Here is a 23,143-nt window from a genome sequence, read left to right as displayed (position 1 = left end):
ATTGCACAAACAATTGACGTTATGGATTTTAAAATCCTCAAGGCAGCTCAGTTTCCATAAGTAAAAGGTACGCAAAGTCTACGTGAAATTCACTTGGCTGGTACTTTTATTACATTGCGTTTTTTTCCACAGAAAAACCACACAATCGTCGTGATGTGCAGGCACCCTGTGTGGTGGGATTCACTAATAACAGTACAAGACACATGGTGGTATAAAGCATAGCGCAAACCTTTTTAGCTAGTTTGATCACACTTTACTGGTAAAGTGAACATAACTCTATAACAAAGTACGGACGACACTATAGTCCATCTGACTGAACCTGATAATAGAGAGTATGGCGATAGCGAGGTCTGGTCAGCATGCAGAGAGAAGGTCCAGCTACGAAAGCCCTGAAAGGTCACCTTGATTGAGATAGGTAAGGGTCTCCTCGTGAAGCTTCACAGCGGGGGAGGTAGCCGTGCACAGTACATACTGGAAAGGTAGGATCTTGTTTTCGTTTTCTGAAGGCAGACTTGATTCTTCTTGCTTGAAGATAGGCAGGGCGAGAACATCACTGGAACGAGACAGACAAGGTTTAGCAAGACAATAGCCACTGAGGAGACCAGCAAGGAGACTGCACACAAGTCAGGGTAAGGCTGCTTTCAACTGGCCAAATTAAAGGGGTTGCCTTATCAGACACTGGTGACATATCGCTAGGATATGCCACCAAAGTCAGTCTGGCTCATAGAGATTGAATGATAGAACGGGCCCCCAAAGTGAATGGGGGTGCACGTGCACCATGCAAGCACGGCCATCCTTCATTCACTTCTATAGGAGTTCTGAAAATGGCCAAGCGCTGGCTCGGCTATCTCTGGATCTCCCATAGGAGGTGAATGGAGAGGTTGTCGAACATGCGCAGTGTTCTCGCCGTTCATGTTGTGGGTTACAGAGGTGGGACCCACACCTATCTGACATTGGTGGAATATCCTAGCCATATGCCACCAATGTCTAATGAGACAACTCGTTTAACTGTGAACCATCCATGGGTCATCACAACTGGTGTTAAATAACTATTGGCTTCTGTGGTGCACTAACCCTGCTTCTAATGAACTGCGGACAGATTTTCTGCCCGCAGTGTATACGTTGATTAGGAAGATCCCATTAAGGTGTCTTTTGGCATGGCTGATCTGTCGGCACAATCTCCATCAGATGTACAACATTATACGTAAAAAGGAACATGTAACAGGCGCAAGGCCTTTGTGTATCTATAATTGAAATAAAAAAATAAAAATCTATCATTGAGGTATAGGACACAGATTACAATAAAGAGCAATAGTAACAGACAAATGTTCCGAATATGAACTCTATCAAGTAAATGACACCTAGTAAACAGATGTGGCAGTAACTGAAATAATGCAGTCCACATCAGCTCATGTAGCATAAACCATGCTCTGCACTGTGCAATAGTAGTACACATTATATATGAAGAGACTTCTCACCACATAAAACGGACCATAATGAGAGAGATATATATAATTTATTAGACACTCCTAAACATTGAAACTGCAGCACCAAGAAGAACGAGCCTTCGGTTATGTAAATTGAGGAAATAGCAGGTGTCACCAAGATTTGCAGATGATAACATTTTCAAGCACCTAGCTCCAATCTGTGGCATGTGTGAGGGGCATAAAAGCCATACTGAAAGCCAAGTGTTTTAGTAACATGAAATTGGATCAAGTCATGTGGGATGTGCGTTGTGCAATGCCTCCAGTTCATCTACATGCCAGTTACTGCCACTTGTCACAAACTGAAAGGGACAGAACCCGTTAAGGCCCGTTTCACACTTGCATTTTGGTTTCTGGCAGAGGATCTCAAAACCGGACCAAAACGGTTCCATTTGATGTTAACACATCCGGATGCATACGTTACATTAGGATGCGGTTATGTTACATTGAAACGGAACAAACCGGATTCGGAACTAAAATCATTGCAAGTCAATGGGTGACAGTTCAGGTTTTTCGGATCCAAGAAAAAAAAAAAATAATAATACATTGATTTGGCATCATCGACTTACATTGATTTGGCTGCTGCATCTGGTTTGTTCCATTTGGCAGACTGGACACAAAACCGCAGCTTGCAGCGGTTTTGTGCCTGGTCAAAAAACTCAACAAAACGGAACGCATCCTGATAAGTTTTGTTCCCATTGACAATGAATAGGGACAAAACAGAACCATTTTGGCCCATTTTTGAGATCCCCTGCCAGATTTGAAAACCGGAATGCCACAACGCAAGAGTGAAGCAGGCCTAATTGAGAGCCCTTTGTTTATCACTCCAGCAGACTGCTACGAGTCTACGCCGAGATGTCAGCACTACGGTGGTTGGGAGAACGACATCAAACTGGAATGCAAGCAAGGGGTGCACTGGGGCAAACCTCTGGATGAACGGATCATCAGATTAGAATAATGGCGCGTAGTGATTTATTCTGTACTGCATGTGATATTGGATGTCATATCCCAAACAGTGTCTACCCAAACCATCAGAAGGCGTTTGCATGTCATTGGGAAATAAGCCAGACATCCAACCACAGGTGTTCATTGCAGTCCCATGGAAGTGAATGAAGTGGCAATGCACATCCTCGACCTGCTGCTTTGTTCATTTAAGGCAGGCATGCTCAACCTGCGGCCCTCCAGCTGTTGCAAAACTACAACTCCCATCATTCCTTGACGGCCTACAGCTATCATCCTACAGAAGGGCATTGAGGAAGTTGTAGTCTTCAAAAGCTGGAGGGCCGCAGGTTGAGCATCCCTGATTTAGGGGTTCATTACAGGGCCCCTGTTATAGTCATCAGTGGGTGAATAGGGAATAACTTTATAACCCCTTTAATGCCATCCATGTCACCTGTAATATTGATGGCCTATGCATGGGATACATCAATAACAGATCAGTAGGCGTCCCGTCACAAAGCCAATCAGCTGACTTTAGAGGCCACAGCCTCAGCCCTTCTTCATTGTCTACCAGGCGCAGCTCCATGAGGTGGCACTCACTAGAGCGCTGCTGTTCCTTCAATCAGCTGATTGGAATAAGATTTCTATTATAATGTAAAGTATTCTGTATTGCACTGCTATTGATTATTGGACAGACGGCAATGCTATAATACCACTCCTTGTAGAAGGAGGCAAGAGGAACCAGGACATCTCCACATCATGAGACCAAAGAGGTGGGAGGCACAGACCTAATTTGAGATGACACATTATCTAATGACACTTATTAAAAGATGAACTGTGTTACTAGATAGCTACAAACCAGAAATGTCAAGCTCCCAATAGTACATGCTAAGTCTTCATACCCCACAATGAGGTCCTGTGAAACAGAGCACATAATCTGTCTGCAGCTGAACTAAAAAAAGGTGCCCTAGCAAATTGTGCCACCGAAGCTAAACAGAACATCAAGAAGAAGAAGCCATGTGTGACTGCCCGGCTATTAGTGACAGCCCACCCCAAGAGGCAGATCTGCACGGTATCCACTTGGCTCTTTGAAGAGAGCTGCAGGCGGTCAACAAATGAGCGTAGACCAGATTGAAATTGTCCATCGCTAGCAACAACAAAAAACCTACAAATATCCATCAAGACATCAGAGGAGCAGCCCTCAACCATCAGCCAGGCCATGTACAAATCACTGGGTGCAGGATCTGTAGAAGTGGATATAGTTTAGGAACAAAGACGGAGAACATCTCTGCATACAATGTGGATTTGCCATCCAACTTGAGGGTGGAAAATCTGCCAAATTTTTAAAATAAATAAATAAATAAATAAAGGGGGAGAACAACTTATGTCAATTAAATCTATGGCCAACTGCAGGAGTCTGGAAATGTTCACCTAGTATGGTTGAGGATGCTGGGTCACTTGCAGTTTGATAATCTTGAGGTCTTCAGAAGAGCCGGAGCGAATCAACACAGCCGGACACATGCGCATAAGATAACTAAGGTTTTCGGAACGATGATAGTGGAAAATAGTTATGGGTACTATCACACTAGCGTTTTTCTTTTCCGGCATAGAGTTCCGTCCTAGGGGCTCTATACCGGAAAAGAACTGATCAGTTTTATCCTAATGCATTCTGAATGGAGAGCAATCTGTTCAGGATGCATCAGGATGTCTCCAGTTCAGTCTTTTTGACGTTTTAGGACGGAGATAATACCGGAGCATGCTGCAGTTTTCTCTCCGGCCCAAAAAAAAAATGAATACTTGCCGGAATGCCGGATCCGGCATTTTTTCCATAGGATCCGTCCTTCCGGTCTACACACGCGCAGACCGGTAAAAATGTGAAAAAAATAAAATAGAAATGGATCAGTTTGTCCGTATGACAAACGGATCGCATCCAGATCTGTCCACAAATGCTGTCCGTTTGCATGCAGATTGCCGAATCCGGCGACGGAACTGCTTGCCGGATCACTCTTCCACAAGTGTGAACGTACCCTTACTTTCAATCTGAAGTGTATGGCCAGCTTAAGGGTATATTCACACATAGAATGCTGACACTGTAAACATGTTCCATATATCTGAAAGGAGTGGTTTCTGCAGCATGTGTATAGATTTCTGCAATGTCTCAAAACTCTCTCCGACAACTCTGCAACATGAGAATACGTCCTAATATTTTTGCGCATATCAAAGGGCATGTTGAAGAAAAATGATTCAGTCAATAATTTTTTGGAAGTCAGATATTTAACTGGGATAATTTTAAGTTGCCATGTCACATTTGAAGACCACCTGATGCACCCCTAGAGTAGAAACTCCCCAAAATTTACCCAATTTTGGAAACTACGGGATAGGGTGGCAGTTTTGTTGGTACTATTTTAGGGTACATATGATTTTTGGTTGCTCTAGATTACACTTTTTGTGAGGCAAGGTTTTGGCACAGTTTTTATTTTTTTGTTATTTACAGTGTTCATATGACAGGTTAGATCACGTGGTATTTTTATAGAGCAGGTTGTTACGAACGCGGCAATACCAAATATGACCCTTTTTTGGGTTGTTTGTTTCAGTTTTACATAATAAAGCATTTTTGAAAAAAATAATTTTTTTGTATCTCCATATTCTGAAAGCCATTGTTTTTTTTTTGGCCGACTGTCTTATGTAGGGTATCATTTTTTGCAGGACGAGATGACTTTTATTTGTACTATTTTGGGGGGCATACAACTATTTGATCGCTTGGTGTTGCAATTTTTGTGATGTAAGATGACAAAAATTGCTTTTTTTTGGCACCGTTTTTATTTTTTTATTTTTACAGTGTCCACCTCAGGGGTTAAGTCATGTGACATTTGTATACAGCAGGTTCTTACGGACGCGGCGATACCTATTATGTCTACTTTTTTTTTATTTATTTAAGTTTTACACAATAACAGCATTTTTAAAACAAAGAAGAAAAAAAACATGTTTAAGGGCTCTTTCACACCTGCGTTCTTGTCTTCCGGCATAGAGTTCCGTCGTCGGGGCTCTATGCCGGAAGAATCCTGATCAGTTTTATCCTAATGCATTCTGAATGGAGAGAAATCCGTTCAGGATGCATCAGGATGTCTTCAGTTCCGGAACGGAACGTTTATTGGCCGGAGAAAATACCGCAGCATGCTGCGCTTTTTGCTCCGGCCAAAAATCCGGAACACTTGCCGCAAGGCCGGATCCGGAATGAATGCCCATTGGAATGCATTGATCCAGATCCGGCCTTAAGCTAAACGTCGTTTCGGCGCATTGCCGGAGCCGACATTTAGCTTTTTCTGAATGGTTACCATGGCTGCCGGGACGCTAAAGTCCTGGCAGCCATGGTAAAGTGTAGCGGGGAAGCAGTATACTTACCGTCCGTGCGGCTCCCCGGGCGCTCCAGAGTGATGTCAGGGCGCCCCAAGGCCATGGATCACATGATCGCATGGATCACGTCATCCATGCGCATGGGGCGCTCTGACGTCATTCTGGAGCGCCCCGGGAGCCGCACGGACTGTAAGTATACCGCTCCCCCGCTCCTACTATGGCAACCAGGACTTTAATAGCGTCCTGGGTGCCATAGTAACACTGAACGCATTTGGAAGACGGTTCCGTCTTCAAATGCTTTCAGTACACTTGCGTTTTTCCGGATCCGGCGGGCACCTCCGGCAACGGAAGTGCATGCCGGATCCCAACAACGCAAGTGTGAAAGAGGCCTTAGTGTCTCCACAGTTTTTTTTATTCTTTGGGCGATTGTCTTAGGCAGGGTATCATTTTTGCGGGATGACGGCTTGATTTGCACTATTTTGAGGTGCATATGGCTTTTTGATCGCTTGCTATTACACTTTTTGTGATGTAAGGTGACAAATGACTTTTGACAAAGTTTTTTTTTTTTTTTTACGGTGTTCACCTGAGGGGTTAGGTCATGTGATATTTTTATAGATCAGGTCGTTACGGACGTGGCAATACCTAATGTGTCTACTTTTGTTTATTTTTTTTTTTACATTTAACAGAATAAAAGCATTTTTGAAACAAAAAAAAATGTTTTAGTGTCTTGATAGTCTGAGAGCCATAGTTTTTTTTTTTTTTTGGGCGATTGTCTTAGGTAGGGGCTAATTTTTTGCGGGATGAGGTGACTTAGATTGGTACTATTCTGGGGGGCATACGTCTTTGATCGCTTGGTGCTGCACTTTTAGTGATGTAAGGTTTTTAGCACAGTTTTTTTTTTGACGGTGTTCACCTGAGGGGTTAGGTAAAGTGATATTTTTATAGACCCGGTCGATACCTAATATGTCTACTTTTCTCTTTATCCCTATTTCTTACAATTTTTTTTAACTTCATTTTGGGAAAAGGACACTTTTTTTACTTGAAACATTAGATTTTTTTTTTTTTTATCTTTATTTTTCAACTTCTTTTCTCACTTTACTTTTTGTCCCACTATGGGACTTTAACATTACAGGGTCTGATCCCTGTTTCAATGTAGCACAATACATCTGTATTGTACTGCATTGACTATCAGTGTATTACACAGTGTAATACACTGATAGTTTGCCTATGAGACCCAGCCTGGGGGGCTGGCCCTCATAGGCCTCCCTACATGCCAGGCTCCAAGGCCTTGGAATGGCTTGGGGCTGCCATGGCAACCATTGGGTCCCCGCCACTTCTGTTGGGGCCAAATCATCACTTTGATGTGAGTGTAAAGAAGAACTAGGAGTCCTTGTTCATAATGATATTGGTCAAATGTTTCGGATTGTTGTCTTGCTGCAGAGTAAATTTGGAGCCAATCAGACACCTCCCTGATGGTATAACATGATGGATAAGTATCTGCTTGTATTTCTCAGCACAAAGAAACAAGCAACGCTGAGGACCGTAGACGCAGTGGTCAGCCAAGGACACAATGCAGCAGATGAAAGACACATCATGCTTACTTCCACCTGGTATGGAGGAGAAGGTGGAGTCACTTGCATCTCTAGATGACTCCGGGTCAGCAGCCGAATCCTGCCAACACTGCACACAGACATTGGCACCAACACATCAGACGGTACGGGCCTTCCAGTAAAGACATCCACGCCGGTCATTTAGCTGATAAAGCAGACTGGTTCGCCTCAGGAAGCTTTCACCCGCAGCCTCTGTTATTGTAAGACAGTCTGGACTAAGCTACTGTGGATTTGAGAAGGAAAGCTTTGCATTCCTTACTGCATGTAACATCTCTCAGCAACATGCAGTCCACGGCGAAGAATTCAAGCTAATTAATGAAGCCTATGTCAGAGGGTGCAGTCCTAGCTAGAAGGGTCATAAACGATGTGCCTCTAGTACGGTTTGAGGCAAATTTCCTCTGCTTTACTAACACTTAAAGGGGTCGTGCAGCCAGTTTGCATTGATGACCTATCCTCAGGAGAAGTCATCAATATCTGATTGATGGGGGTCCAACAACCAGCCCCACCCCCCCCCATCATTCACATAAAGATAGGTCATCAATACTAACAGGCTGCACAAACCATTTAACACACAAGTGGGCAAAACTGAGCTTTAAGGAGGTCATATGCCTTAGATGGCCTTTGGCTTACACTCGTCAGCTGTCAACTATTCCTCCTGATGCCCCTACATACACATGCATGCTTGGTCGGTCATGCCGAAATTGGCAGGTTCAACCAATATTTAGGCTCAGTTCACACCTGAGCGTTCTGAAAGGAGCGCTCTGGTACGGACGTTTACAAGCGCGCATACAGAGACAAGTGTGCACACAGTGTCGCGCGTTACCGAAAGTCTATGTACGGGAACGCGCGACAAGCGCCCAAAAAAACGCTCCTGTACTTGTGTGAGCGTCGGGCGTTTTACAGCGCGATCGTACGCGCTGTAAAACGCCCAGGTGAGAACCATTCCCATAGGGAAGCATTGGTTTCTCCTTGTTGAGCGTTTTACAGCGCGTAGGAACGCGCTGTAAAACGCTCAGGTGTGAACTGAGCCTAAAAGGGTTTTCCAGGAGTAAAATACTGTCGACCTATCTTCAAGATAGGTCATCAATATTGGATTGGTCACACGGCCTACGTGCAGCTCAATGCCAATCAAGTGATTGGGTCTGGGCTGCATTACCAAGCTCAGCCACTATACAATGCGCTTGGTAAGCTGTGAGGGGGGGGGGGGCCTCATCATTTACTGGAGCGACACAGCCTCTACAAAATAGCAGATTGGTGGGTGTGCCGGCAGTCAAACCTGCACCAATCAGATATTGATAACCTATGCTGAGGAGAAGCCAGCAATACTCTACACCCAAAAAAAAAAACACCTTAAAGGGAACCTGTCACCAGTTTTATGGTGTCCTAACTAAGGGCAACATAAATAAGTGACTGATTCTCTTAGCAAAATGCTGGGTCACTTTCTTTAATTGACCCAGTCAATCTGCCAACATCTTGTATTGAAAAGCTCCAGCTGATAATGATGAGTCATGAATATTCATGAGCTCCTGACTCTCCCCGCCCACCTGCTGCTGAATGACAGTTATTTTCCATATGAATCAGCAGCAGGTGGGCAGGGGAGTGGCTATAGCTCTGAATAAAAAAAATAAAAAAAACACACACGCTGGACTCACATCAGCTCATTAGCATGCAGCATCTTTGTGTGTATATTATGAGGTAACCTTCTGTCACACCAGTAAGTGAATACATCTAAGTACTTTTTAGTAGTTAAAGGGAACACGTCACAGGAATTTTGGGTATAGAGCTGAGGACATGGGTTTCTAGATGGCCACTAGCACATCCGCAATACCCAGTCCCCATAGCTCTGTGTGCTTTTATTGTGTATAAAAACAGATTTGATACATATGCAAATTAACATGAGATGAGTCAGAGCTTGAAAATATGACTTCTCTGGTCACACAAGTAAAATATGACTTATGTTAATTTGCATCAAATTGTTTTTTTTACACAATAAAAGCACACAGAGCTATGGGGACTGGGTATTGCGGATGTGCTAGCGGCCATCTAGCAACCCATGTCCTCAGCTCTATACACAAAATCCCGGTGACAGGTTCCCTTTAACCCCTTAAGGACTTAGGATGTACCGGTACGCCCTGTTTCCCGAGTCCTTAAGGACCCAGGGTGACAGTGATCGGAACAGGGTGCCTGTTGAAATCATTCAGCAGGCACCCTGTGACAATGCCTAGGGCCCCCCCCCCCCCGCATTGCCGATCGCTACAAACCGCAGGTCATTTCAGACCTGCGTTTTTTAGCGCTTATACAAGTTTCTGATCCCTGTGGTCCGTGACCGCAGGGATCAGAACCTCAAAGTGCCTATATTTTTGAAAGTTAACACCCCCCCTCTGTGTTTTTGTGCCTGCGGGGGGGGAGGATTGCGGAAGGCGGGCGGCAGTGTGGGGGGCGGGTGCGCGATCTGGCTCTCAGACTATGGAGACACTAAAAAAAGTTTTTGGGGTTTCAAAAAGGATATTAGTGTAAACTTAAATTTAAAAAAGTAAACATTTTAGGTATCCCTGCGTCCGTAACAACCTGCTCTATAAAAATTTGATGATCTAATCTGTCAGATGAACGTTGTAAATAATAAAAAATAAAAACTGTGCCAAAACAGGTATTTTTGGGCAAATTTTCCATTTTAATCCATTTTTTCCCGTAACAAAGCAAGGGTTGACAGCCAAACAAAACTCAATATTTATTGTCCTGTTTCTTTAGTTTACAGAAACACCCCATATGTGGTCGTAAACCTCTGTACGGGCACACGGCAGGGCGCAGAAGGAAAGGAATGCCATATGGATTTTGTAAGGCAGTTTTTGCTGGACTTGTTTTTTGACACAATGTCCCATTTGAAGCCCCTCCTGATGCACCCCTAGAGTAGAAACTCCAAAAAGTGACCCCATTTAAGAAACTACACCCCTCAAGGTATTCAAAACTGATTTTACAAACTTTGTTAACCCTTTAAGTGTTCCACAAGAGTCAATGGCAAATTGAGATTTTTTGTTACTTTGCTTCACAAAAAGTGTAATATAGAGCAACCAAAAATCATATGTACCCTAAAATAGTACCAAAAAACTGCCACCTTATCCCGTAGTTTCCAAAATGGGGTCACGTTTTTGGAGTTTCTACTCTAGGGGTGCATCAGGGGGCTTTTAATGGGACATGGTGTAAATAAACCAGTCCAGCGAAATCTGCCTTCCAAAAACCAGATGGAGTTCCTTTACCTCTACGCCCTGACGTGGGGCCGTACAGTGGTGTACGACCACATATCGGCTGTTTCTGTAAACCGCAGAGTCAGGGCAATAAATAGAGTTTTGTTTGGCTGTTAACCCCTGCTTTGTTAGTGAAAAAAAAAATGGAAAATTTGGCAAAAAATTTAAATTCTGAAATTTCATCTCCATTTGCCATCAACTCTTGGGGAACACCTAAAGGGTTAATAATGTTTGTAAAATCAGTTTTGAATACCTTGAGAGGTGTAGTTTCTAGAATTGGGTCACTTTTGGGTGGTTTCTATTATGTAAGCCTCACAAAGTGACTTCAGACCTGAACTGGTCCCTAAAAAGTGGGTTTTTGAAAATTTTCAAGATTTGCATCTAAACTTAGCCTTGTAACGTAACCAAAAATAAAATAAAAATGCCATTCCCAAAATGAGCCAAACAAAGACATATGGGGAATGTAAACTAATAGCTATTTTTGGATGTATTATAGAAGGAGAGAAATTGAAACTTGGAAATTTGCAAATGTTTCCAAAATTTTGGTAAACTTGGTATTTTTTTTATAAATAAAAATGAATTTTTTTGACTCTATTTTACCAGTGTTATGATACAATATGTGACAAAAAAAAATAAAAAATCTCAGAATGGCCTGGATAAGTAAAAGTGTTTTAAAGTTATCACCACATAAAGTGACACTGGTCAGATTTGCAAAAAATGGCCAAGTCCTTAAAGAGGACCTTTCACTAGAATAAAAAATATAAACTAAGTATACAGACATGTAGAGCGGCACCCAGGGATCTCCCTGCACTTACTATTATCCCTGGGCGCCGCTCCGTTCTCCCGGTATAGGCTCCGGTAGCTTCATATGTTCGGCTTCACCCAGTTGAGCCTGCCGGCGTCTCTTTCTCCCAGGCTGTAGCGCTGGCCAATCGCAGCGCTCAGCTCAGCCTGAGAGAAAAAAAAAACTCTCAGGCTATGAGCTGAACGCTGCGATTGGCCAGCGCTACAGCATGGGAGAAGGAGACGCCGGCAGGCTCAACTGGGTGGAGCCGAACATATGAAGCTACCGGAGCCTATACCGGGAGAACGGAGCGGCGCCCAGGGATAATAGTAAGTGCAGGGAGATCTCTGGGCGCCGCTCTCCATGTCTGTATACTTAGTTTACATTTTTTATTCTAGTGAAAGGTCCTCTTTAAGGTGAAATAGGGCTGAGTCCTTAAGGGGTTAATGATTGTATATAATTAGTTAGATTGTAATCAAATATCCACATGACAGGTTCCCTTTAAGCTAATGTGTACAGCCAGCTTAAGTCACACGACTGCCCTGGTCCAACATCTACTTCGCGTACAAGCAACACAACTGGTATAACTTGTGCACCCAAAGCTACGTCATGCACGTGTTGTAAACTAATGGAAAGTGTTACTCAAGCATTTCTAAGGAGGCATCTAGTCTGCGGACTAGTCATATAGCCAATGTGTTGAGCAGCGAGGATTACCTTTAAAACAACTTTACACACAAAGTAACAACCACCAATCCCAAGAACAAAGAGGAGCATTTGACTTCTGATCTTCAAGTCTGTACGCAATCTCTCCATCCATCACTACGGTATGGCATGTCCACCACCAGATGCCAGGCAAATACTTTTGATTCTGAAACGGCAAAATCCCGCATATCCTGGCACCGTCCTGAAGTACAATGAATGAAGGGATTCAATGCCAAAAGGACCTGAATGATCCTGTGTCAAAACAATGCTGTTTGCCCTGGTGCCCATTTGAGACAACTGCTGGCTTTGTGTAAGCACACAGTATTAAAGGCTGCAAAACCAACAAAGTAGATATGAAACCGCTCCATGACGTCATCTGAACACCTCAGGCATACACCATATATCATGTTCAGCAATTATATGCCAACATAGAATGAAGCAATAGGAGTTTTCCTAGAATTAAATATCCTTAGGTAGGTCATCAATATCTGACCACAGGAGGTCAGACTCCTGGCACCCCTGCAGCTCAGCTATTGGAAGGCGCTGTAGAACTTAGATGAGTGCTGCGGCCACTTTTGTATTTCATGCACAGCGCCGTACATTGTATAGTGGCTGTGCTCGGTATTGCAGCTCATTCCCATCTACTAGAATAGGACTTGGCTGCATAAAGACTGATAGATGTGACGTGATAATCAGAAGAAAAGGCTTCAGCTCTTTCCCAAGTGCTGCAGCCACCTCCACCAGCTGATCGTCAGGGGTGCCGTGAGTCGGACCCCCACCAATTAGACACTGATGTCTTTTTGGAGCAGCAGTGATAAGTGATCAGGCAGGCACACACTAGTGATTCTTGTAATGCAAAATGTCAGATTTCTGCCAGACTTTTCCTGTAACACAAAAGGCTAGCTGAAAAACTAGATCCGGACATATTTTTGGTCATTGATGCAATACTGGGAAACACTAGGAAACCTGTTCATGTCAGACAACAGATGTGCAACCTCCAACCAGGTGAAGTCCAGCCTAGGTCCCTGATAAGGCAGAGAACGAGCAGAAATATGTTGTTAACTTCTGGCATCATGATCCAAAACAATGTCCTTCACAACTCAAACCGTGAAGAAGTCATTTACAGATGGCCGTTTTTTTGATTAGCAGTATATGGCAGACTGTGGAGCATCTATGCAATCACAAAACTCTCCTGACATGTCAAGTTTTACACAGTCGAGTCACATTATTATGGCCACTTCCACTGTCGGCAGTGTGTAGCTTGTGAGGTGAGCTGGCTTGGTGGGTATATAAGGTGTGTGATAGGCTGTCTGCATACAGATCCCTCGTTGTGAACTCTACTGCGTACGGGGCTCTGAAGTTACAACAGCACAAAAGGCTTCAATTTTAGCAGCAGTATGGGAACTGGACCTCAGCTAATTGGCAAAGGGTTGCCTTTTCCGATGATTCACGTTTTCTTCATCGTTGGCGTGTAGGACGGGAAACATCACAGAACAAATACCTGTGAAGAACACAAGCTGGTGGTGGCAGCATTATGATCTGTGGAATGTTTTCATTCTCATCCATGTGGAAGGCACTCTCAGCCAATTTGGGTACAAATCCATCCTTGCAGATCATGTACATCCATACATGCCGATTGTCTTCCCTTGGGTGGATGGGATCTCCCAGCAAGACAATGCTACATGTCACATGGCTAGAAATGTCTGACATTGGTTGGAAGAGCATGACCAAGACTTCCAAGTACTACCCTGGCCCCCGAATTCCCTGGACTTGACCCCAATTGAACATCTGTGGGACCACCTTGATCCTCATGGTTGCTCTATGGATCCTCCCCCTCGCACCCTCCAGCATCTGTGGGATGCACTGCAGTTAGGGTGGCTCCAGATACCTATGACAACCTACCAGGACCTTACTGAGTCACTGCCAGCCCATCTAGCTGCAGTCTGTGCTGCACATGGCATTTACTCTGGAAACTAGCTGATGGTCCAAGTCTATGCTAGTCTTCTCCATAATATAAGAATTCTGGAGCAAGCTTTTCTTAGAACTCTGCCTTGTGTCATTTCTCTGTTATTCCTCCTGATTATTTATGAATTGACAACTGGGTGTCACCAGTGAGATAACCAGCCATTCAGACCCACAACCAATACTAAAATTGAGTGCGTCACCAGGAAATTCATCGATGAACCAGGCACACCGTAAGCAGGACTAGATCTGCTGAATGTAATGATACCATTCACTTCATGATCCATTGCTTCATTCTGGAGAAAAAGTACTTCAAATCTATATGCAAATCAGCAGTCAAGTGCACCAAGGGCGGGTCCATGCCACTCTGTGCACCCTTGCTGCCATCTCTCATTTTTAATTGACAGGGCCAGGCGAGATGACTATGCAGTAACCTGGTCCTGTCAATCAAGAAGAGGGAGGGGAAGGTGGAGGAAGCAGGAGGAGCAAGAGTTCACAGAGTAGCTTGGGCCCACCCTCGGCGCACTTAACTACTCATTTGCATGACTTTCTCCAGAATTAAGCAATTTATCTGTAAGTGAAAGGCAGCATTAAATTCAGCGGAGCTAGCCCTACAAGACAGTGTGTGTGGTTTATCAGCGATTTCCCTGGAGACAGATCCGAGATTAAGGGCTCATTGCACACGACAGTATGCATTTTGCTGTCCGCAAAAAACGGATCAGCAAAAAATACGGATGAAGTCAGTGTGCATTTCGTATTTTGCAGAAAGGAACAGCTGGCCCCTAATAGAACAGTACTACGCTTGTCTGTAATGCGGACAATAGGACATGTTCTAATTTTATGCGGAAGAGACATACGGAAACAGAGCAACTTCCTTTTTTTTTTGCGGACCCATTAAAATGAATGGTTCTGAATACGGTCCGAAAAAAACCGCGCAAAAGGACACGGAAGGAAAATATATTTGTGTGCATGAGCCCTAATACAGCTTCACACACAATAAAAGACAACATAAATGTAAATTATCACTCCAAACTGTATGAAGCTTCATGACGACAGGCGAGAGCTGTGGTGTCAGTGGAACAGCAGAGACTCCAGACACTACATCATGCCAAGTCTGCACCATTTATCTAAGGGCTCTTTCACACTTGCGTTATTGTCTTCCGGCATAGAGTTCCGTCGTCGGGACTCTATGCCGGAAGAATACTGATCAGGATTATCCTAATGCATTCTGAATGGAGAGTAATCCGTTCAGGATGCATCAGGATGTCTTCAGTTCCGGTACGGAACGTTTTTTGGCCGGAGAAAATACCGCAGCATGCTGCGCTTTTTGCTCCGGCCAAAAATCCTGAAGACTTGCCGCAAGGCCGGATCCGGGATCAATGCCCATTGAAAGGCATTGATCCGGATCCGGCCTTAAGCTAAACGTCGTTTCGGCGCATTGCCGGACCCGACGTTTAGCTTTTTCTGAATAGTTACCATGGCTGCCGGGACGCTAAAGTCCTGGCAGCCATGGTAAAGTGTAGTGGGGAGCAGGGGAGCAGTGTACTTACCGTCCGTGCGGCTCCCCGGGCGCTCCAGAGTGACGTCAGGGCGCCCCAAGCGCATGGATCACGTGATCACATGGATCACGTCATCCATGCGCATGGGGCGCTCTGACGTCATTCTGGAGCGCCCGGGGAGCCGCACGGACTGTAAGTATACCGCTCCCCCGCTCCCCGCTCCTACTATGGCAACCAGGACTTTAATAGCGTCCTGGGTGCCATAGTAACACTGAAAGCATTTGGAAGACGGTTCCGTCTTCAAATGCTTTCAGTACACTTGCGTTGTTACGGATCCGGCAGGCACCTCCGGCAACGGAAGTGCATGCCGGATCCCAACAACGCAAGTGTGAAAGAGGCCTTAAATGTAGAAAGCAGATTTACATGTTTTACTAGAAACCTAATTTAAACAAAAACAAAAAACAAAAACAAACAACATGTCACCCAAATGTCTAACCGGAGTAACAAGTCTGAATGTTCCCGATGACTGGCACGACAAGGAAGGAACATCTGTACTGTAAACACTGAGAACCAAGACGTCTTCTGATTTCTTCATGTTTGTTATGGAAACAAACTAGCAAGGAGATGAAGCAACTTGAAGACTGAAGCTGCCGCCAGAGAAGACAAGACACAGCATGGCGAGCCCGTCCCGTCATATACCCACGGCAAGAAAGTGGCAAGACCTGATAGTGACCAGTACTCCTATGCAGGCTTGGGAGACAAACTGCTGCAAGACACTTCTGGTGCCGCTTATCTTGGGGGAAGGGTAGTTCAGCCACCACAAACAGCAGACATTATCTGATAGAAAACCTTTACTAGCCAGTCCTCTTAAAGCTGAACACACACAAGAAAAGCTTTGCTGGATTCAATGGAGACGGCCTTGGCCATACCACAAGCGGCAGAGCAGACTCCAGGAATTTCCAACTATCTTGGGCTAGGATGCATAATATATATATCTATCTATCTCTCTCTATATATATCTATATAGAAAAAGAAGAGAAAAGCAGATACATAGAGGAAAAAAGGCAGCACTCCAGATTAGTGATGGAAAAGTGGATGGTTTATTCACCCATCTAGCAGCAACGTTTCAGCTCTCATTGGAGCCTTTGTCTATCTGAGCTCAGCTAGATGGGTGACTAAACCACCCACTTTCTCATCACTAATCTGGAGTGCTGCCTAATATATATACATACACACATACACACGAGCCATGATTCGGAATGCATGTAGGTCATACACATTCTGGTCAGTACTGTCCATGGCTGCTTGATACAAACATTTGGAAATAGAAATGTGCCAAAATTATCCTTTTATCTAAATTCTATTTTGTGATCAGATTTTTTTATTCTATTTCCTGAACATGATTATGGGGGCGGCCATCTTTCCTGAGTTGTTCTTAACAGCATAAAAAAAATTGCTTTATGGCAGCCCCATGGGCCATAGACACAATGGTCAGGAGGGGGACCCCATTGACTTCTATGGGAGAGTTTCCTGGGCATGTTCTGTGTCCTGTGCAGAGGTCATTGTACAAGGGAAGAAGAGATACCGGTACGCTCTGACAATCACCTATTGTGAATGGAAGATCCTGATTTAAACTTATCTTTTTCCCATGGGATAGCAGAAAGGTGACCGCTGGCCCCTACGATCAAAAGAACATGGATCCTGTTCCCCCCTGTATGAATGGAGTGGTGGTCGAGCAAGCGTGCTAGCACCCCATTTATCTCTATGAGACTTCTGGAGACAACCAAGCACTATACGTTTCACATCTGAGGCAGATACCATCACCGCTGGATACTACCGCCTTCCCGCCGGACCTCATTGACTATAATGGGGCCAGCAGAGATCCTGCTGCTATCTGGCGTTGTCCGCCATCCAGAAACCAGAACACCCGGCCGAAGGTGTGAAAGAATGGTTAAGGTGTTGTGCAGTGGGTTTATACTGAGGACCTATCCTCAGGATTTGTCATCAATTAAAGACTGGCGGGGTCTGACTCCCAGCACCCTCCCTTCCCTCCGAATAGGCGGGTTAAAAGGGTCGCAGTGCTCGCCGCACAAGCGCTACTTTCTCTTCAAAGTTACCTGCACGTCGTCTTTGTAGAGGCAGCGCACTCTAATTACAACTGCGCATCCCCTCTTTCACACGTCTGTGAAGATGCCCAGGAAGCATCTGTTTTCGGTCTGCGTGGCCCATATGTGTCACTCATTCTATGGACACTGCTTGGCTGAAAAATGGCATCTATCAACAATCTGTGTCAACCCCAGACCAAACATCTGTTTTCACAGAGCTATAGTGTGTGAGGGATCCGTAATCATGGACAAAGTAGGGCACGCTCCCGTGGTGTCACCACTGAGGTGCGAGACACATTAAAGTCAATGGGTACGTGAGCCGCCCGCGGAGACCATGGACAGCACTAGTCCACAATTCACCGACGTGTGAAAGAGGCCTAAGAAAGCTTTCACAAATCTTCCCCACCGTCACTACATCCGTCTTAGGCTTTCCCTGGACGTCACCCTGCTTCTCGTCTCTCAGATTTCCCCAGGTTTGCAGTGATGTATCATAGGGCGGGCCGGCATATAAGCTACTTTAATAGAAAATAAAGTAAAAAAAAAAAAAATCGGCAAAATCAAGATACCAATCACAGCACTACTGCAACACCCCCATGTTGATCATTGCGAAATTTGTACCACCATCATTCAGACAGGAGCGCGACACGAGGGAAGCACCCAAATAACTGGGAAACCTCTGACTGCAAATATTTTTCTAGGGCACGAGCCGAGCACCCGCGTTAATTACAGTCTGATGAGCGCCTCACAGACAGCGGACCGCGGGCAGAACATAGAGAATAATGACCAGTGTATGCCAGGCATATGGGCTACGGCTCATGCCATCCACTTGGTGCCCTCCCTATCTATTCGGGATCTGTAAAACCCTTTAATAAGACGTTATACGCTCTCATGTGGAAACGATGACGTCACCGTCTCCATGAAGTAACGGAAGCCTGGCCCAGGCCGAAGGAATGTCAGGAGAACTGGGCCACAATTTGTTTCCAACAGATCTATAAAAAGCAGACACCTGTGGGCTCTGGAGTGGATACAATGGACAATGCAAAAATGTATTATTTTATTTTTTTTAAACAAGGTGCCCTGGGTCCGACGTCTTTATCCCTCATTGTCCGGAGAGTTTGTCCAGCTTAAAAATGCATGGCGGTTGTTTGCACCGATTTGTATCTATTAAAAAAATGTCATACAAAAGACATCATGAAACAAACTCAAGTCAGGCGTTACTGGAGACTTGTGCCTCAAAAATACAGAACACAAAACTGTATGTGGCGGCACCCCGAAACAGAAGCCACCGCTGTGTACGGGTACATACACATGGTGCATATTAGGCTACTTTCACACTCGCGTTTGGTGCGGATCCGTCGTGGATCTGCACAGACGGATCCGTTCAGATAATACAAACGTCTGCATCCGTTCAGAACGGATGCGTTTGTATTTTCTGTAACACGTATTATCCGTCTTGAACACAATTGAAAGTCAATGGAAGACGGATCCATTTTCTATTGTGCCATATTGTGTCAGTGAAAACGGAGCCGTCCCCATTGACTTACATTGTGTGTCAGAACGGATCCGTTTAGCTCAATTTCGTCAGAGAGACACCAAAACGCTGCAGGCAGCCTCCAGAGCAGAATGGAGACTGATCGGAGGCAAACTGGCGCATTCTGAGCGGATCCTTTTCCATTCAGAATGCATTAGGGCAAAACTCACCCATTTTGGACCGCTTGTGAGAGCCCTGAACGGATCTCACAAACAGAAACCAAAACGCCGGCGTGAAAGTAGCCTTAAGTGTGCTAAAAAATTCACGTACATGGCGCATATTCTCCATGCAGGCACCAGTGGTGCAGATTTTACCCTTTCCAATGCAGAGATCTGGACCAAATCAGCAACAAAATACTGAAGAAATAAATACAGATTTAGCGCGGAAACCAGGTACTGACTACACTGCCGTGCGCGGATATCCGTGCGGTGCAGAATACATGTGGTTTATAAATCCAGATTTTAGTGCAGAGAGTCCACAGCGTAATTCAGTACAAGCCAGCATAGTTAATGAGACTTTCCAAATCTTACGTACAATGTGCGTATTTTGTATGCACAGAGATTGACCGCTCAACACAAGAAATGGCAAGAAACAGTCAGCAACCAATCACTCTGCAGTGTGTCGAGGCAGGATCGGGAAATGGGGATGCAAGCAAAGGACTGGGGGCGGATCAGCGAGGCGAGTAATGCTTCCTTTATTATTTTTCCTCAAAAAATTGTAATCTCCCTGGACAACCCCCATAACGGGGCAGTCCCATAGATGCGGCAGCGCATGCGCAGTACGCTCTCCATTCACCGCTATGGGGCTTCTGAAAATGGCCAAGTGCGCTCACTCAGCTATTTTTCGTACTCCCATAACTGAATGGAGAGCACCTGCGTATGCACGGTGTGCTCTCCTTTACTTCAGGGGCCTCGTTCTGGAGAAAAGAGGGGGTCTCAGAGCAGGACCCCCACCTCCCTGACTGATGGCATTGTTTTCTGTAGGCCCTGCTTTTTCCTTTGTGCTGGGTCTGATCCATCTACCCCAATATCTGCACTAAACTGTACGAGAACAATAGAGAAAGATAACGGAAGACGGTAGAAAACACAAGATAGCCCTGACCTCGTAATAAACACGCATGCTCGGCTAAGATTGAGACCTAACAAATCTGTATGAGCAGCTTAGACTCACTGTAGGAGCCAAACAATAAGAACTTCCATAGAGATCAATGGAAAACAACCGAAAATGTCTAGATGCATCACCTACCTGGACCAATGCCACATGGCAATTGTAAGGTGTATAAAACGGCCCCATCAGTTTACAAGAGAACGGGCCGGATGCAAGTAGCGCCACAAGGTGCGCACAGGCTGCTTCCTCCATCTGTGCAGGTATATTATGGGATACGGATATTTCCTCTTCATACGCTGCCCCAGTGCTGGAACTAATGCCAACTGCTGAGGCTTTTGAGTAATCGTAGCTTCTTGGCACTGTTATAAAGGGCAGGTACCCACCTTGGCTAAACAATAACTTCATACCTGATGCCTATTGCTCATTTTTTTCAGGGCCGCAGCAGGTCCGGCTATACATGACAGCACTGTCGGCCCATACTTGGTGTAAAGAGCTCCTCTCAATGTGCACAGCAGAGGAGGACTATGCCGCCCAAGTGCAACCAGGTGGACTGCTCACCTAAACGCACACAACCCTTGTTTGGCGGTCCTCAATTCACGGATCTCTGCTAAACGGAAATACGGAGACAGAATGCTCACGGAGTCATTTCCGTATTTTTAAGTGAATGGTTCTGCATATGGGCCGCAAGAAAACGGAAAAGAGAAAGGAAGGAAAAAAAAAAAAAAAAACACGTTTGTGTGCATGAGCCCTAAGGCCTCCTTCACATATGTCCGGCGATCCGGCTCAGTTCCTCTGCAGCGTGAAGTAGGAAACCCCTGAGGTGAGCTGCACCACAACTGACCCAATAGCTTTCTACGGAATCGTTCTCATACATCAAACAGCGTCGGACACAAGAACGCTGCGCGCTCAGTTCTCCTGTCCGCTGCTGTCAGTGGATAGACGCCGGATCGGTGACGTGCCCATAGATCAGCTGTGTTCGGCGCCCAGCCACAACTGACACATATGAGGCGGCCCTTACACACTGACTGGCAGCCTTCCCAGTATGAGAGTGCATAGACATTACGGATTAGCTCCGCCCACTGGACTCCTAAGGACAGAATGCGCAGAGTTGGATACATTATAAGTCACGCTCAACCTTTTTCGACAAAACGCTATATCCCCCGGCCCCTCCCGCTGCCTGCACATTGGGATACATTTTCAAAATTACGGGTTCCTTCTAAGCGGCCAATCAGGTCATTGCGCTTATCGTCCAAGCAGCGACTTGAAATAAGAGCCAGAATCTGATTGGTTCCTAGAAGCAATGGCTTCACTTTTTCCATTACAGAACATTTTTGAAGTTTTATACAGGAAACGATCTTGCGGTTTTATAGGAGCGCCAAGAATCCGGTAATCCCACCAGCGCCATGCTGGAGAGACACCGGCCTGACCTGGTAACATATATTTACCTCATACTGTAGGCGCCAGCACCCAACTCTTGCCCAATCCCAGATAAACTGGCATCGAAGTCCTGCACCAGTCCGGATTCAATGACTTCATCAGCCAGAGGTAACTTTAATGCCCAGGCCATGCTTGGAGGAGGAGGGGAGGGGGTCAGCAGAAATGTCACAGTCCGCGGAGTCCTCGGGGAGGGGGAGACACCAGCGCTACAGCAATGTCCTCACTAACCACACAGACACGGAGCCGAGCCCGCCGAGAGGATATGACGGCTGCTGGACGAGGACATGCCAGGGCTGAGCCTCACCGCTGCACACACAGACGAGCCGGAGGAGGCATCACAAGGAAAGCCGCAATGTGCCTGGAAACCAGCCTCCCCGGTACACTGCGTGCCCAGCGCTCGTCAACATGTACCGGGCACCGGCGGACGGGCGGGCTCCTGTCCGCTGCTTCCCTCGGGACACAGGCGGCTCAACAAGGCAACATGGAGGCAACGCAGGAGCAGCGGCTGCGGCAACCGACACGACGCACACCGTGACGTCAACAGAGCACGCCTACTACTCGGCAGCGATCCACCAATCAGGCGCAGGTCAGGAACTCCCCTCGCGATAGGCTGGCAGACGCTCTAGCTGAGGGGAAGACGGCGAGTGGGCGGAACTTGCCTCTGATTGGCCGGCTAGGAGCATGTGCGAGCCAAGGAGTTCGCGGCGTGACGTCATCGTGTGTCACACGGGAAGTGGACGGTGTGTGCGGGGACTTATTACATAAGGGCACATTCCCAGCTGCTGCGGTCTGGACGGGTGGCACCTCCTGCAGATAGGCTGGGGGCAGGCAAGGGGTTACTGCAGGACGCTGGCTGTTTGGTGCTTGATGACGGTTCATATAAATGAGGAGAAAGTGAGATGAAAATAAGGAGAGTAATGCAGCCTATGAAAACTGAAGCTGGCGTGGCAACAAAAAATACCGACCAAGTTAAGCCACACCCCAAATGGGTTATGGGCGTGGGTTAACCACCTCAGCCCCCAGTGCTTAAACACCCTGAAAGACCAGGCCACTTTTTACACTTCTGACCTACACTACTTTCACCGTTTATTGCTCGGTCATGCAACTTACCACCCAAATGAATTTTACCTCCTTTTCTTCTCACTAATAGAGCTTTCATTTGGTGGTATTTCATTGCTGCTGACATTTTTACTTTTTTTGTTATTAATCGAAATTTAACGATTTTTTTTGCAAAAAAATGACATTTTTCACTTTCAGTTGTAAAATTTTGCAAAAAAAAACGACATCCATATAGAAATTTTGCTCTAAATTTATAGTTCTACATGTCTTTGATAAAAAAAAATGTTTGGGTAAAAAAAAAATGGTTTGGGTAAAAGTTATAGCGTTT

General features: G+C 45.5%; 1 protein-coding gene across 1 annotated transcript in view; it reads right to left on the bottom strand.

Annotated features, from left to right (window-relative positions):
• TFCP2 (transcription factor CP2) overlaps positions 1-22,287 on the bottom strand; it is an 87,792-nt gene extending 65,505 nt beyond the window's left edge. The window contains exons 1-2 of the mRNA XM_040425923.1: positions 21,765-22,287; positions 402-553 (exon numbers count right to left, since the gene is read on the bottom strand). Of these exons, the coding sequence (XP_040281857.1) occupies positions 402-553; positions 21,765-21,886 (274 nt within the window). The 5' untranslated portion in view covers positions 21,887-22,287. The remainder of the gene's footprint in view (positions 1-401; positions 554-21,764) is intronic.
• Positions 22,288-23,143: the final 856 nt, after the last annotated feature.

Source organism: Bufo bufo, chromosome 3 (assembly GCF_905171765.1).
Source record: "Bufo bufo chromosome 3, aBufBuf1.1, whole genome shotgun sequence".
NCBI lineage: Eukaryota > Metazoa > Chordata > Amphibia > Anura > Bufonidae > Bufo > Bufo bufo.
Note: the sequence above shows the minus strand (reverse complement) of the source record. Positions and strands in the feature narration are given on the sequence as shown.